At 39.7% G+C, this 16855-nt stretch overlaps 1 protein-coding gene across 1 annotated transcript in view; it reads right to left on the bottom strand.

The window, feature by feature from the left end:
• The window catches only part of insyn2ab (inhibitory synaptic factor 2Ab), a 33914-nt gene extending 17507 nt beyond the window's left edge, over positions 1–16407 (bottom strand). Inside the window, exons 1-2 of the mRNA XM_026934437.3 lie at positions 15930–16407; positions 5829–6945 (exon numbers count right to left, since the gene is read on the bottom strand). Coding sequence (XP_026790238.1) covers positions 5829–6940 — 1112 coding nt within the window. The 5' untranslated portion in view covers positions 6941–6945; positions 15930–16407. The remainder of the gene's footprint in view (positions 1–5828; positions 6946–15929) is intronic.
• Positions 16408–16855: the final 448 nt, after the last annotated feature.

Raw genomic sequence — 16855 nt, 5'->3', positions numbered from 1 at the left:
CCCCAATGCTAACTGTCCAGCAGCTTCTTTTTTCTGTTTCAAAACATTCAATTTTAACTGACAAAACTGGTGGCTATTCACTTTGATTTATGTTATGACCCTTGCTTCCCGACAAGCCCACTGCTAACCTGTTTTTAGAGATGAACAAAAAGAGTTGCAACATAAATTGTAACAAAATAACACTGGCTTATTGATTTTGCACAACATTGTCAACATTTCACCCCTATTTCTAAGGTGGCAAATGACTTTTTATACAATCTATAATTATATACAGTGGATATAAAAATTCTACACACCCCTGTTAAAATGGCAGATCTACCTTTAATGTGCAATTGCAAATTATAAAATTAAAGTGAAAACCAATCCGAAACTTTTTAGGGAAAAGGAAGAAAAATAAAAAAAACTTACAACAACCTAGTTGCATAAGTGTGCACACTCCTAAACTAATATTTTGTTGAAGCACCTTTTGATTTTATTACACCACTCAGTCTTTTTGAGTAAGAGTCTTTCAGCATGGCACATCTTGACTTGGCAATATTTTCCCACTCTTTCCTGCTAAAACATTCTAGATCCATCAAATTGTAAAGGCATCTCCTGTGCACAGCCCGCTTCAGGTCAGCCCACAGATTTTTAGTTGGATTCAGGTCTGGGCTCTGGCTAGGCCATTCAAAACATTGATCTTCTTTTGGTTAAGCCTTTCTTTTGTTGATTTGGATGTATGCTTTGGGTCATTGTCATGCTGAAAGGTGAAACTCCTTTTCATTTTCAGCTTACTAGCAGATGCCTGAATGTTTTGCACTAAAATCGGCTGGTATCCGTAGCTGTTCATGACTCCCTCCACCTTGATAAAAGCCCCAGTTCCGGCTGAAGAAAAGCAGCCCTAAAGCATGATGCTGCCACCACCATGCTTCACCGTGGGTATAGTGTTCTTTTGTTGATGTACTTTTTTTTTTGCACCAAACATACCTTTTGGAATTGGTCTCATCAGACCATAACACATTTTGCCACATGCTTTGGGGTGATTTAGTTGGGCTTGGATGTTTTTTTTGTTAGAAAGGGCTTCCATCTATCCACCCTACCCCATAACACAGACATGTGAAGAATATGAGAGATTGTTATCACATGCAGAGAGTAATCAGTACTCGTCACATATTCCTGCAGCTTCTTTAATGTTGCTGTAGGTCTCTTGGCAGCCTCCCTGGTAAGTTTTTGTCTTGTTCTTCTGTAAATTTCGGAAGGATGTCCTGTTCTTAGTAATGTCACTGTGGTGCTCCATTTTCGCCACTTGTTGATGATGGCCTTCACAGTGCTCCATGGTATATCAAATGTTTTGGAATTTTTTTGTACCCCTCTCCTGATCGATTCCTTTTGACAGTGGGACCCTGTACAGGCTTCGTAATCTCTTTCCAGACCATGGCTTCAGCAGTCAGATGAAACCAAAATGATGTCAAGAAAATCCTACAGCTCTCAGATAGAGCTGATATTTATTTGGGATTAATCAGAATAATTTAATTGATGACAGCTGTGTGATAATTACTTTTGAACATGAGATTGAATGTGATTGGTTCATTTTGAATCCCCAATTATAAAGGGTGTGCACACTTATGCGACAAGGTTATTGTAACTTTTTTATTTTTCCTATTTTTTCCTAAAATGGTTCTGATTGATTTTCACTTAATTTTATACATTGTAATTTCACATTGAGGACAGGAAAATTTCTGACATTTTATCTTTTTATCTTTTATGACATTTATCTTGGTATTGTAACAGGGGTGTGTAGACTTTTTATATCCACTGTACCAGCAGAAGCACATCTTTTCAAATGTACACCCTGTGTGTATTCTCTATGAACATGAGAAGGCACTGAAAAATGCAGGTTTTGTCAAATATGGCATCCCTGCAGGGGGTTGCTTTGTGAGCACTATTGTCAGCCAGCTACAGGCAATCTGTTGCCAGTCTGGATAGACTGTTGCGTAATTGACATGCTAACGAGCCAGCCGTGATAATGATCAGAAATTGGTTTGGGCTGCTGAATTTCTTTTTGGATACATTGTGGAACAACAGTCCTTGGAAAGTACTGTTGCAAAAACGCCTGCTATTAGCTAATGTACCCTCAAAATGAATACCATCAAGCAAAATGATTACTCCCAGAGACAGTTAAGTATTGCTGCCATCTGTGAGACAGTCAAAATAATGTCAGAATCACGTCTGGGTCTCTAATGTATTAGTCTGGGAAGTGTGGCACAGAGTACAGTAGAAGTGCCAAATTTTTACTGTACAAATCAATTAGTACTCACTAAATAAAATAGTGTAGACTAGAGATGTTTGAGACTAGGGGTGTATGAACAGGTGGTGCACTACTAATTTTTAACTTGCCAGAAAGTTTCACATGGCATCAGGTTGAGACTAGAAATGTGTATCAGGACTCGGATCCCATGGACAACTAAAACAGAAAAGGAGGTTTGTACTTTCAAGTGGGTGCAAGCAAGTGTTCAGATTTGAAGCTCAAATTAAAAAAAAAACAAACAAGTTTATTAACATGAATATGTGGCAGTCCGGAGTAACTGCTTGGTTAGGGTGGCAGTGGCTTAAATTAGGCTACTGGTTATATTTTGTGAAATAGAACCAACTAAATGTGTTATAAAATATTGCAGGCTGGTACAAACAAAAATTATAACCGCACAAGCAGGATTAAAAACACTTGGGAGATATGATGTCGAGGTTCTGTCACAGCCAGAAGTCACAGATCATATTTCCAGTGCTGGCATTTCTACCTCTGACTTTTTTCCAGTGTTTCTGGGGGCGTAGTGGTAGGATTCATATTTAATTAAAAAAAAACAGAATACAGATACAAATATAATATTTGGAGCAGTGAACATATACAGATACATATAGAGGCATTGAGTTGCACCCCTAGTGTAGACTCTTCAAGATTCTATGGAAAGCTAAGTCCATCTTAGTGATCATTATATATTAGATGGCAATATAATACCAGAACTGCTGAACACTCTGCTTTTTCAGCTCTGTCCACCTTGCCTGTCTGGGCCATGCTGCCATTTGGTTTAAGTCTAAATTCAATGCTCACAGTCTGAGAAACACAGAAAATCCCTTGGCGGCAGCTTTCCTGGCCAGCTGAGACAAACAGGAGCTTTTAGATGCCCCTGCTGCTCTGCTTCCCCTCATGAACACAGCTGCTTTAAAGACAGCACAAGCCTGAGTAGGGGATCAGAGGGTGTCACTCTAATAATAACTGCAGAATGGTAGGAAGGCTCTCTAACATCCACACACACACACACACACACATACACACAGAGGGCCATACTCCTTTGGAAGATGAAAGGCCTGCCTGATGAGGCACTACTAATTGAGGCTGTTTGAGTGGTGGTTTTGTGCTTCCAAGACCAGGCAGGGCTTTTGCTTCTCTCCTGGTGGGGAATTAGCCAGTACTCCACTGTTTCTGTGTCTATGTGGAGCAGGTTTTAAAGCCATTAGCTACCCTACACACAGCCCTGATGGCCCTTTTATGCTGATACAAAGGGGGTTTAGCCCAGGTTCACTGCCGAGGGTGAGTAGCCAATTTAAAATACTTCAGGGAAAATGTATTTCTGGGTAAAAGATTCAACAGGTACCCAAGGTGTTACGCTAAACCAAGGATGTCAAACATATGGCCACAGGATGGGACTGGCCCAAAAAAGGTTCTAATCTGGCCACCAATTGAATATAGAATTCAATTTGTAAATTAAATTTGTCTTGCGGAATGTAACTACATTGAAATATTTGGGAAAACGAGCTAGTCTCTGTAAATTCCAATGGGGGAAAAATAGAGCAATAAACACAGGGCCATGAACTCAGCTACAGACAAAATGTGCTTAAGATACACTATATGGCCAAAAGTATGTGGACATCTGTCCATTAAACCCATATGTGGGTCTCTGCCAAACTGTTGCCACAAAGTAGAAAGCACACAATAGTCGTGAATGTCTTTGTATGCTGTAGCTTTAAGATTCCCCTTCAAACATGTTCCAGCATGACAATGCTCCTGTGCACAAAGCTAGGACCCTAAAGACATTGTTGTCAAGGTTGGTGTGGAAGAACTCAAGTGGCCCGCACAGTCCTGACCTCAACCCCACTGAACATCTTTTGGATGAACTGGAATGCCAACTGCGCCCCAGGCTTCCCCACCTGATATCAGTGCCTCACCATGCTAACACTCTTATGGCTTAATCCTCACAGCCATGCTCCAAAATCTAGTGGAAAATCTTCCCAGAAGAGTGGAGGTTATTATAACAGCAAAGGGGGACTAAATCCAGAATGGGATGTTCAAAAAGCACTTATGATTGTGATTGATCAGGTGTCCACAAACTTTTGGCCATATAGTGTATGTAATTCTTCATTAGCAAGCTGAAAATGGTATGCTATAACCATGTATCTTTCCAAGAAAAGAATTAAATTAGAGATTTCAAAGCAATGGGGGTGAATATTTATGCAATCTTTTTAACTTTTATTTGTAAATTATTTTGCAGACTGTATTTATTTTTCCCCTCAATATTACGGACCATACTTTCAGGTAAATACCAGTAAATAAACACTTTTAAGAGAAGTTGTTGATGTATTATGTTTTTTTTTTTTTGGTCTGACCCACTTGACACTGGACTAAGTGGAATGTGGCCTGTAACCTGAAACGAGTGTGACGCCCCTGAGCTAACAAGCTATTTGTTATATAATGATAGTATTGACTGTCTTCACTATGTATCATAGTAATGATAGTACATGACACTTGTAGTATACTTGTAATTCTAGTATATAATACATAGATAACACATGCATGTTTGAGTAGTATCAGTGTATTACAAACTTGGCACACACATATATAACTCTGTAGCAGTGCTGGCAAATTGAGAATCCCAGAATTCACTCTCAATGGCTTTCGCTTTCAGCTGTATGTGATGTTTGTATATTAACATTTCCACTGGCTAGCATAATATCATCTGCAAGCCTGAGCCAAAAGTGCATTAACCCCTTAAAGACCCAGAACCTTCACCAGGTCCAAATTTACATTGCATACTCTCATAACCTCAGACATTTCCTAATAGTTTCAATGTAGTTCATAGTAGTTACAGAAAAATATGCTTTAATTTGAATAACTAAATAATAAGCTGGGCCTTTAAAAGGGTTAAAAGCTTTAAAAGCTTATATGCTAGAAAAGCTATAAAAGTTTATAAATGGCTCAAATGCAACTATTGTTTGTCTGACGTTTTTGGGCCAAAAGTGGCCCAGCTGTAAGCAAGCACTGCTCTGAGACAGAGTGTCATCAAGGCTGAGTTGTGATTCTGTTCTGGCAGCTAGATTCAAATGTCTTCATTGCGATCACTCCATGGTACTAGGGATGGAAGCATAGACTATGTCATAGAAATGGCATCGCTCTGCCATACAGTAGGTTTTTGGGAAATGCTACACTGCTGAAAGCATCACGTACTGGAAGGATGCTCTCAAAGTGGATTATAAAATCACTCTTTATTCTGCAGTGGTTGTTTTTTGTGAACAGACATTATGTCAAGGTCAGCTCCATGCCTATGGTAGAGGAATAAATTACGTGGACAGAGTATTTTATGAAGTATTTGTAAGGGTGCCAATGTCTTATGAAGGGTTATCACAACAATACATCATGTATTACCCTGACAACTGATTGAGATTCACAAAAGCTCATCTATCTCTCCACGAACAGTGAACCTTGCATTGAGAAGGCACAGATAACTGCTGTGATATGGTGATTGTGCATGTGTAGCATTTTTAGTGGCATATGTGTTTATATATAGGGTGTGACTCACCCCTCCCGCTGTGCCTCTCCTTTCTCTAGTTCCTGAATGACCCCCAGCAGCACTTTAATGGTCTCCTGGCTTGAGCTGATGAGAGTCTCCATGGCCTGCAGTCGGGCTTTCACGTCTCCATCTGCCCCAGGCAGCGGAATCATCTGCCCACACACGTGACTCCGGGAGACTTCTCGAGTATCTGTACTACCAAAGCCATAGCTACCATGGAAGTGAGCCTGACTGGTATCCTGGGAGGGGCAGCTGGCTGCACGTGGTAAGGTCTGAGACTGCAGACCATTCAATGGCACAGGCTCTTTCTTACGCTTGCACTGCACTGAGGGACTGTCCAGACATTCCACTTGTGTCAAAGATGTCCATGCAATGGGGCCTGTGACCTTTGAAATGGCACCTCTGTCCTGCAGAGGTTGTGTTGATGAAGATGAGGAGGAGCTTTTGGTGCAGTTGGGCTCTTGATCTGCTCCCACTTCACTCTGATTGGGTAATCCTTTGTGCTTGCTACTTCCTTGGACACACTCTTCTTCCTTTGAGTCTGGTTGGTGCAGGTTTGTATCTGTCTCTCTGCCTTGACCTGAGGAATCAAGGCTGCTATCTGGGCACAAATCCTGCACATCAACACATGGTGGCATACTGTGCAGAAGAACTCGAGTCTTCTGTACCCTTGCCCCAAGTGGCCTTTCCTCCTCAGTAGCTTGTATTTCACTTAAGAACCCATTGTTCTGGTTCTCATAGTTCTCTACTAGAGCAGTGTGTTTGATAGTGTGCCCCTTTTTGCGCTCAAAGGGGAAAGTCTGATAACGCTTCTTTAATTCGGGTGAGGTTTGCACAGCTGTGCTCTTGGTCACATTGGGTATGGAGCGGCGTGCCGGCATGGTCATGTACCTCTTGTGTACGACCTTGCATGAAACAGAGCGCGCCCTGGCACCCCGGGCTAGACGTGCTGCCTCATTCTGGGCCTCGCAGATGTCCTTGAAGCGGACCTGTAGGGCTTTGTTTCTTTTGTTCACTACGTTCCCACTTCTGCTGCTCTCACTTCCGAGGGTTGGACCTCCGGCCTCTGAGTCCGACTCTGAATTTGACAGGATGCAGGGGCCTGCCTCCTTACTAACCATCACTCCTAAGTGAGAGGGAGAGAGAGAGAGAGAGAGAGAGATGGGGAAATACAGTGCATAAAATGACAGTGATTGCAGCTTCAGCACAGATGGCCTAGTTTTATTTATTGCTTAACTCACGACATCCTGGCAGTCAAAGCTCATTTTTCTCCCTGTTTTATTTAGAGGTGGAAGTCACAGCTGACACTGAGCCCGCTGAATTCAGACTCATCTCTATAGCAATGCTTGGTGTGTAGAAAAGCTCTGAATGAGATAGATACAGTATGCCTGCTGATAGGGCTTTTGTGGTGTTAGACTATGTAGTCCCATTTTTGACAGCAAATATAGAAAAAGAAAAGATTAATTAAGATAGGACAATCGGGTAGCATTAGAGATGAAGGTCTATGCTTGCTGAGGTTTAAAATCTTCCTGAATAGTACAGTATTTCATATGTTGCAAATTAAACTCCCCTTGTCACATTTGTAACTGTCTCACACGTAAGACATCTACCATTAAAATAATCATGTCTCTGAATTTCTGATTGACTTAATGTATTAAGGGAGGTAACATAAAACCAGTCTTTTTTGCTTCATCCAAAATGAACAGTTGGTTGAAAACTCACTTACAAACACAGCCAAGCAGTTAGGGAGGGTTGCTGCAAAAAATAGACTTTGTTTACTGCACAAATTGTCACAGGCAAAATGTGTCAGTTTTGCAATTTGTGACAGGGCTGCAATTAGGAAAATATAAAGTGACTGCTTGAAATCACATAACCTGGTGAGTAATAGACTATAGAAAAGCAGAGGGATGAAGACATGGCAGTGAATTCACAGTCCTGAACCTCAGCCTGCCCATTTTTTGTTCGTCATCCTACCCATGAAAGATTTATAGTAGACTCAGCTCTACTAACAAAATTGTGTGTGGAAAATAAAAGGCAGTGCCATGTTTGTCCCTACTTTGGGCATTTAAACAGAAACTACAGTATGATTCCCAGGAATGTCACAGCAGCCAAACATTGTGCACCACACAGTGCCTGGAATTAGTATTCACCCACTTGAACTTTTCCATATTTTGTAGTGCTAGAACCTGGAACTGAAATGGACTTAATTGCAATGACATGTCATGAATTTACAGTATGTCATGAATAGTTTGTAAAATTATTTACCAATAAAAATTTAAAAGTTGTGATTGCATAACTATTCACCCCTATAGTTGTGAAACCCCTAAATAAGGTGCACCAGCTGCCATCAGAGGTCACATAATTAGCGGATTGTAGTCCACCTGTGCATAATCAAATTGTCACGTGATCTCTATATACAGTCAGGTCCATACATATTTGGACATTGATAAAGTTATTGTTATTTTAGCTCTCAACAACATTATATTAGAGATGAAATTAAATAATGAATATCAGCTCAAAGTGCAAACAGTGATGGAATTAAAGCACTTTTTATATGTTGTAACACCTTTGTAAGGGACCAGAAGTAATTGGACAATTGGTTGCTCAGCTGTTCCATGGCCAGTTGTGTGTTATTCCCTCATTATTTCACTTACAAGTAAGCAGATGAAAGGTCTGGAGTTGATTTCAAGTGTTTTCATTTGGAATCTATTGTTGTTAACTCTCAATATGAAGTCCAAAGGGCTGTCACTGTCAGTGAGGAAGGCCATCATTAGGCTGAAAAATCAAAATAAACCAACTAACAAATAGGCAACAACATTAGGTGTGGCCAAATCAACAATTTTTTTAAAAAAAGAAAGAAAGCACTGGCAAGCTCAGGAACACCAAAAGGCACAGAAAACCACATAAGAATTGTGGTGGAAGCCAGAAGAATTCTTCCCCTGGTGAAGAAAAACCCCTCCATAACAGTTGACCAGATCAAGGACTCCCTCCAGGAGGTAGTTGTATCTGTGTCAAAATCAACAATCAAGAGAAGTCTTCACCAGCATAAATACAGAGGGTTTATCACAAGATGTAAACCTTTGGTAAGCCTGAAAAATGTGAAGACCAGATAAGAGTTTGCCAAAACATCTTTAAAAAAAGTGTACAGTTCTAGAACAACATCCTATGGACAGATGAGACAAAGATCAACTTGTACCAAAATGAAGGGAAGAGAAGAGTATGGAGAAGGGAAGGAACTGCTCAAGATCTAAAGCATTCCACCTCATCTTATGGCATGGGCATGTATAGCTGTTAATATAATTCTGGAGGCGCTGCAGAGATCCACAGCATCAGATCAAAGAAAGTTTTTCCACATGATTGTCTAGCCTCCAACATGCCTTTTGGCAAACTCCAAATGGGATTTTATATGAGTCACCACTCTAGCATACAGCCTAGTTTTGTGGAGCGTCCAGGCTATGTTTGTCTTGGTTCTCACTTCATACAGGCTGTATGGTAGAGTGGCAACTCATTTGGAGTTTGCAAAAAGGCATGTTAGAGACTAAACAAACATGTGGAAAAACTGTCTGATCTGATGAGACCAAAACATGAACATTTCGGTCTTGCTACAACACGTTATATTTGGCAGAAACACAACACTGTTCATCACTTTGAGAAGACCATTCCCACATTGAAGCATGGTGGTGGTAGCTTCATGTTTTGGGGATGCTTTTCATTACAAGAAACTGGCCAGAGGTGCAGGCAAGATCTATGGAACCGAATACAGGGCAATCCTAGAAGAAAACCTGTTCTAACATTTAATGAATCTGATTATTTAGCAGGATTGACTATTGACAAGATTGACTAAGTGAGACTGGATAATTAGGTAGATTTATAGCACCTACATTGGAAGTATAGTCACTATAATTTTTTTATGCTTCCTGTATGACAAATCCTGAACATTTCTGGCTTCCAGTTTGATGAGGTATATTGGTGCTTCCTGGGTGAGGAGGCACATATTTCCTTTATAATTATAAAATCATGGTGTCCTTGCGTTACTGTGAAGCACCTTGGAAATGCTTCAGAGTGAATCACCACATTACAAGAACGCCATGTTTCAGGGTATTATTTCTCTACTGGCTCAATAATGCTACTTATGTATTTCTTATCAAAAACACAGCCAAAGATTTCCCTAGTGCACTAGCATTCACGATTAAAAGGACCAGAAATTAATAAAGCACCCTTCAATGTACTATTCTGTTTGTTATGGAATAAATTATGCATGCAATATATGAAATAGCACACAATTGACTTTTCATGAACTGGTTGAAATAAAACAAATGAAAGAAACATCAGGATAGAACGTACCTACTCATAGTTGAAGAGCTAATTCACCAGCCAAATGATATGATTTGATATGCTATGAACAATGTTACTTATGGCAGTGGATGGAGAAACAGACTTATTCCTATTGACTCACTTCTCTGACTGACAGCCCATGCACAATACCACATTTGCAATTGCTAGTTGACTTTTCAGTGTTTTTGACATTCTACACTTAATTCATCAGTGAATATCAGTTTAGACCATCTCTGGACAACTTAATCACTTACAGCATTAATGTCCATGTTTTAGCTGCCCAGCAGTCTCAGTGTCTTTCGGTGTCTGATTTTCACTGTGTAAGCTCATCTGCGTAGACAGTAATACACTTTTCCTCACTATATCATGAAGCTGTCCTCAGGATACCATCAATTCTATTCTGCCTTTCAAAATAATAAGCAGATGGCTCTGTCAAACAGATAACCAGTGAATATATGAAAGGAGACATTTAATATACTGCCCACAATGTATGTTGCAAAATATGATATGGCAAATTAATGCATTTATTGACCAAATCTAATAATATGATCATACAGCATATATCCAGTGATGAAAGTCAGATGTATGAACTATAACTGAATTTAGTGTAGATGCTAACTTTTGTACAAGGTCTGCCCAAGGCTCCTAACAGCCTCTGCAGTCTCACCTATCTCTCATTTGTTAACACCATCTGTTATCTGTTGTAAACAGATGGCAATGGCTGATTGATTCATTGATTTGATAATTCAATTAACATCATGCTTGTGGCACACCTGTGAGGTGGCGCTATTTTTGAATTAGAAATAAAGAAAAATTAATCTCACTCATGTTATTATTTTCTGTACTGTCATCTTTATAAAAGACATTATGTACCCATTTTGCATCATTTATCGGTATTTTCATTTGTGCAACAACATCTGGTGCACTACTATCAGCCATTGTTCTGGCAATCTATTAGTTATTATGAACATGGATCATTTACCTTAATCATAAAGACTCCTAAATAATTAATTAGACGACAGCACAGTACATACATTTTACATGTAAGGGCACCATAAGCAAAGATTAGAGGAATCTAATCTACCCTTGAGTGAGATTTCTGTATCTGCTAAAACACAGAAACAATAGAAAGATCTTTTTTCATATTTTGTTACATATATGTATCTGTGTTAAAAAGGTCTAAAATATGTCATCTATTTTTAGATACAGTGAACATTTTGACATGCATACAGTATTAAAGGGCCCCACCATTCAGTTTACAGCAGGATAGCTCCACCCATTCACTTTACAGTAGGTTAGCTTTTTCTTTTGTTTGTTTTGTTCCTTTCTCTCTGCATCATAACCACTTCTCCTTTCCTATTCACCCAGAAGTTATTATTGATATTTCTTGCACTGCCTTGTTTTTTTTGGAAGGCACACTTTGCTGACTTCAAGCTGGTATCTTTATTTATTTATTTTTTTTAACGCTCAGCATTTTATCAAAAGCCCAATTAAATTCAATATTAGATTTTAAAGTCATCTGACTGCTTTACTGTCATGGGCTTTATTTTAATGAGGTGTTCCGTGCAAAAACTTTCGCTAAATACAATAATCTTTTTGTTTGGGTTTTTTTTTCACTCACTTCTCTTTACAATTCTTAATCTCATCATAACCTATCACTGTGTGTTAAGTGTGAAATGCTATTCCTCAGCCCTGCTCTAATCTGTACATCTATATAGTTGTAGCACTAAAGAAAGGAATCTGTTTACAAGGAGGCAGTTGGCACATTGGTGATCATTTCCCCGTAAAATCTTCTTCTTGTTTTATTTAAAAAATCCTAATACAAAGCATAGTCATTTTGACAGAGTTATATTTCATGGTGCTTCTCTCTCTCTCTCTCTTTCTCCATTAGACATAATGTATCTAATCCTCTTCCTGATTTATCTTTCTCTTCATAATCCCAGGTTGCAGGTGGTGTGTGAGTGGCTCGAGCTGATCTCTACCCCCCCACCCACATCACTGGCAATGATGCAGTAGCCCTAAACCTTAGTCTAGCCAAAAGTGTAATGATTTCTGAAGCTAGTGTAGCGTTAAGCTTATTCCTCATGGTCGACCAATCTAAAATCCCACGGGCACTGCCATTAAGTGAAAAGTGAAGTTAGCTGAAAAGTTAGCTCAGTGTGAACTCTGGAACCTTTGCTTGGATCTAGATAATTACATTAAATAATTTAGTCTAAAAGTTTAAGGATTGTCTATACAGTCCCTCATGGATGAGTCATAGGTTTTGTATTTCTGCTACCAGTCTCTCCATATTTCTCCATTTTTCCTTTCCTTGGCTGCACTACCATGTAGATACACAAATGTTCATGTGCACAAAGCAGTGACGGACAGCCAGGTGAGGCCCCAGTACTGCTTTCTCTCCATTTCATTTGTAAGTGAAGCATAAACTCAATAGAAATTCATTGAAATCATACAATCAATTTTCTATATGCTTTATTTAGAATAGTATAAATAAATAACTTTATTTAAAAATAGTAATCTAAAAAGATGCCATGATAGTACAACCTGTAGTTTCATAGAAAAGTATTTGCACGTTAATGATAATCTTATATAACCAGAAAAAAGACAAGGTGAATAGACTGCACTGCCTCATTGTCTCATTCCATGTTTTTATTGAGCTGTGTTGTAATTAAAGCTGGACCAACTTCAGCTGTAGGTATCCCACTGACAAGGTTGTGCCTTTGGGCATTAGTTTTCTTGATAACTAGCACATGCCAGTCACACTTGCAAAATGTGGATGGGACCGATAGAAATGACACGCCGCTCTCAGCAAGCAGCTGCAACCCTTAGAAGCGTGTAACATCTTCATCAATTTCATCCCATATTTTTCTCTGTGCAGCAACATGGAGATGTTAAACACACGCATGAGCTTTGGTAGTTTCTTTTTAAAACTTTATGCCATTGTCATGATTGTTGTCATGAGCTGCGTCTCAAAAACGAAAACCATGACCATATATTCAGAAGTATTTACTAATATAGAAGATCTAGGCTGATTCTTGGTAAGTTTGAAGGCTACATTCAAACACTAATCATGATACGGATTACTTAAAAACTGTCTAGAATAGTGCATAAATATGCAATTTGAAGCACAGTTCTAGTTTGTTTAGTCTGTTGTGAACATGTCACATCACGCTATACTGCCTCCACTATTTATATTGGTATTGCACAACACACGTCTTAATTTTTTTTTTTTTTGGATGTGCGCAATCAATGCACAGAATGAACGCAGGATACAGGTAGCTGCTATTTGGCATATGCATAAATAAAGGCAAGTATAAAACTGCCCTTATGTTACGCATCTGGTGTGAATTCAGGGTCACTCTCATTCCGAGACGATGTATCCTCTGGCTCCATTCAGGCCAATTCAAACTGAACGCATTTCTGATGAGTGCCACATGCAGCATTTACTCTTCCATTTTAAAGGATTCATTCCACACCAGCTGCCTTAGAGGTGGTTAAAATGCGAGCCCTTGTGTCACACTGCATTTGTTGCTGTCTCTATTTTTTCACTCGCACATAAGTGAAGAGTGAACTAAATATGAATCTACTGAAATAACACAATCACACTTCCTATATGCTGTGAACCTCCACTTAGTTTGGATGTGTAGCCAGACACACTGTTATTATTAGTGTTAGTGCTATATGAGTGCTGGTATGCAAAAAAAAAAAGTATTCAAAAGAGTAAAATATAGAAATGCAGATACTGTGTACTGATGAGTACCAGCATACTTCAAGTACTGCTGCACTGAGATAGGCTGAATGAAGCTTGCCTGATCCTTAGTCTGTCCAGCTACCAGCTGCCAAAACACAGGCCAAGCTGGTCAAAATAGTAGACCATCTTTACCAGCTGGTAAGTGCTAGTAAACAAGAAACAGTTTCTGACTTACTGCTACTAATTCTACATTGTAGACAAGATATTTTTAAGAAAGAAAAAATGCAATAGTAAGGCAATTGGAAAATATCAAAAATTTTTGGATCAATATAGTTTATTAAGTAATAAGAAATGCTTAAAAACGAATTGCCAACTGGTAAAAATGGTCTATCACTTCTGCCTGTGTTTTGGTCAGACCTAGCTGCATTTTCAGCACTGGTGGGTTTATAGCCACACTGTCTACTATAGCAGCTGTTTTTGTGAAAATACCTGTGCCTAGCAGATGAATGAGTATTCACTGACTATTCTTGCTGTATAGGAATCAGCTGAACTTGTTTTTTCTTCTTGCTGCCAACATGAAGATGCTCCTCATGACATTGGATTAGCTGCCTTATTGGCAGACCGTGGTTTCAAAGTAAGGAGGAGCACAGTAGGATCAAATGGCTGTTATTACAACTGCTCGGTGGGGAAGGATGTGAATTAGAAACTCAGAGCTAATCCTGCTAAAAAAGCAGATGAATGGAAATAGACGAGAGGGGTGGATTAGACATAGATGAACATATAGAAGAGAGAGTAATAGAATGAGTGAGGAAGAAAGAACATAATGTGGGCATGAACAAGGCTGTACGTATCTATATATAAATGAATTATTATATCAATAATGATTTGTGTTTCATTCACCAAATATAAAACTGCGTTTAAAATATCTGGTGTTTGTGGACAAATGAACAATGGGGGCAAAAAAAAAAAAAAAGCTGCCTTCTCAGATGGGTTTTGACAGTGAGATATACAGTAACTAATTTAACACAATCTCGTTATCCTGCCAGGGACAGACATTTGAAAGGTGTGACAGAAAAGAAGATTAAAAAAAAGCCTCCAGATAAAGCCTTTGGACAGCAGGAGGATGAGCGGGAAACCACCAGTGTGAGGGAGGGGGGAGAGAGAGAGAGAAAGAGATGCAATGGTTAAGGAGAAGGAGAAATAGAGGTGAGTTTCATATCCTCCTGGAGAAGAGGTCGAAAAGTAATATGGTATTTCTTTCAATGGCATGTATGTGAGCAAGCATGCGAGCAAGAAAGTTATTTTCTGAGGAAAGAATGTAAGCTGCTGTCGCATACTGAAGAACTATATCATTCTCTCACAGAGAAAAAGATATCATCACATGCTCAGGCAGTGACAAGAAGGAAATTCTTCTCTCTCACTCACACACTCTCATACGCACATACACACACACACACACACACACACACAGCCATTCTGTATTGGTAAATGTTCCAGTAAAGCTGCCATCACTCAGAGTTGGCCCCAGTAACCCTTATGTGCTTCAGGATATTGCTGAAACCAGCCACTTCTTTCTTGGTTTAAACTGCGGAACCAAAAGCATTACAACACTTGATGGTTTAGACTGCAGCCTATTGGACTACAGATTAAAATGCGTAACCAAAATGGGCCTGAGCATATTTTTGTATCATTGATTTAAAAAATAAATGCTTTTAAATTAAATGTCTATGATAATAATAAATGATGAAGCAGGTAATCCATGGGTTGTGAAACCTCTTACATAAAACATCAGTGCTTCTGCTAATAACACCAATTCAGCAATTTTTAATACTGTATATATTTTTGTGTGTAAGAGAATTAAAACTGTTATTTCAGATACTGAAAACAAAACTATATAAACAGACTAAGTATGATTTAGCAGATTCACTAACTCACTGAGCCCCAGAAAAGGTACATAACCATCAGCTGAGCAGATCTCCATCAAGCACATACTCGCTGACTGCTCGGACATCGGCTTGTCCGCATCAGGCGCACGGTTCTCATATCTGATTGCAAGCGGAAAAGAGAAACGCAGGCACACTCACCCTGAGAGGAGCATGAGAGCAGAGCGAGAGCTGCAGCCTCCCGTTGTGCTGGGACATCTCCGTTCACTTAGCGCATCACTCTGGGGAGGCTCGAGGAGCCGAGACACTCGCAGTGTTGCTCGAGGTGATGCCAGAACTGTGCCTTACACACACAAACACACACACACACTGCAGAAAGTGTGTGTGCGTGAGTGCAAAGACACGGATGGTGTTGCACATCCACAGCAGATGAAAGTGTTAGAGTGAGGATCTGCTTGAAGAAGCTTGGGAGAGGGGTTCAAATTCCAGAAAAGTCCAGGATATATGTCTCAGGTTCTCACATCACTGAGGGTGTCTCACACATCCACACGCTCTCGGCACACGCCACACACACGCACACACACACTCATGCACAGATTCACGGAAGCTCTGTCTCCCACTGCTGCAGTCTTGTGAATGTGTATGTAAGGAGGAGAGGTAAAAAAGGAAGGGGGGTGGACAGGGAGGCAGAACAGGAGATTGAGTTGGAAAGGGTTAGAGGATGGAGAGATAGAAAGGGGGAAGTGTGAGAAAGAGGAGGAGGAGAAGACGTGTGGATGAGAGAGAGAGAGAGAGAGAGAGAGAGAGAGAGAGCGCTCTGGGGAAGTCCGGACTCATACTAGTCAGCATGCGTTGATCAGTGAGCAGTTATATAATCACTGAACAGGGAGGAGAGAAATGTGTGTGTGTGTATATGCCTGCATGTTTGTCTTCTGTATTGTCTGATTGATTTTAGCTTATTAGAAGAAGAAATAGAAAGAGAGAGAGAGAGAAAAAAAGAGAGAGAGGCCAACAGAAAGGAGAAAGGTGGACGTAGCGGTAATTGGATTGTTAATTAATGTGTGTCTACTATGTGACTAGTAATTAACAGCATTCCTCTGGGACTGGATCAACATGGTTCTTAACCA

This window comes from Pangasianodon hypophthalmus, chromosome 10 (genome assembly GCF_027358585.1).
Source record: "Pangasianodon hypophthalmus isolate fPanHyp1 chromosome 10, fPanHyp1.pri, whole genome shotgun sequence".
Taxonomy (NCBI): Eukaryota; Metazoa; Chordata; class Actinopteri; order Siluriformes; family Pangasiidae; genus Pangasianodon; species Pangasianodon hypophthalmus.
This window is presented reverse-complemented; position numbering and strand designations above follow the sequence as displayed.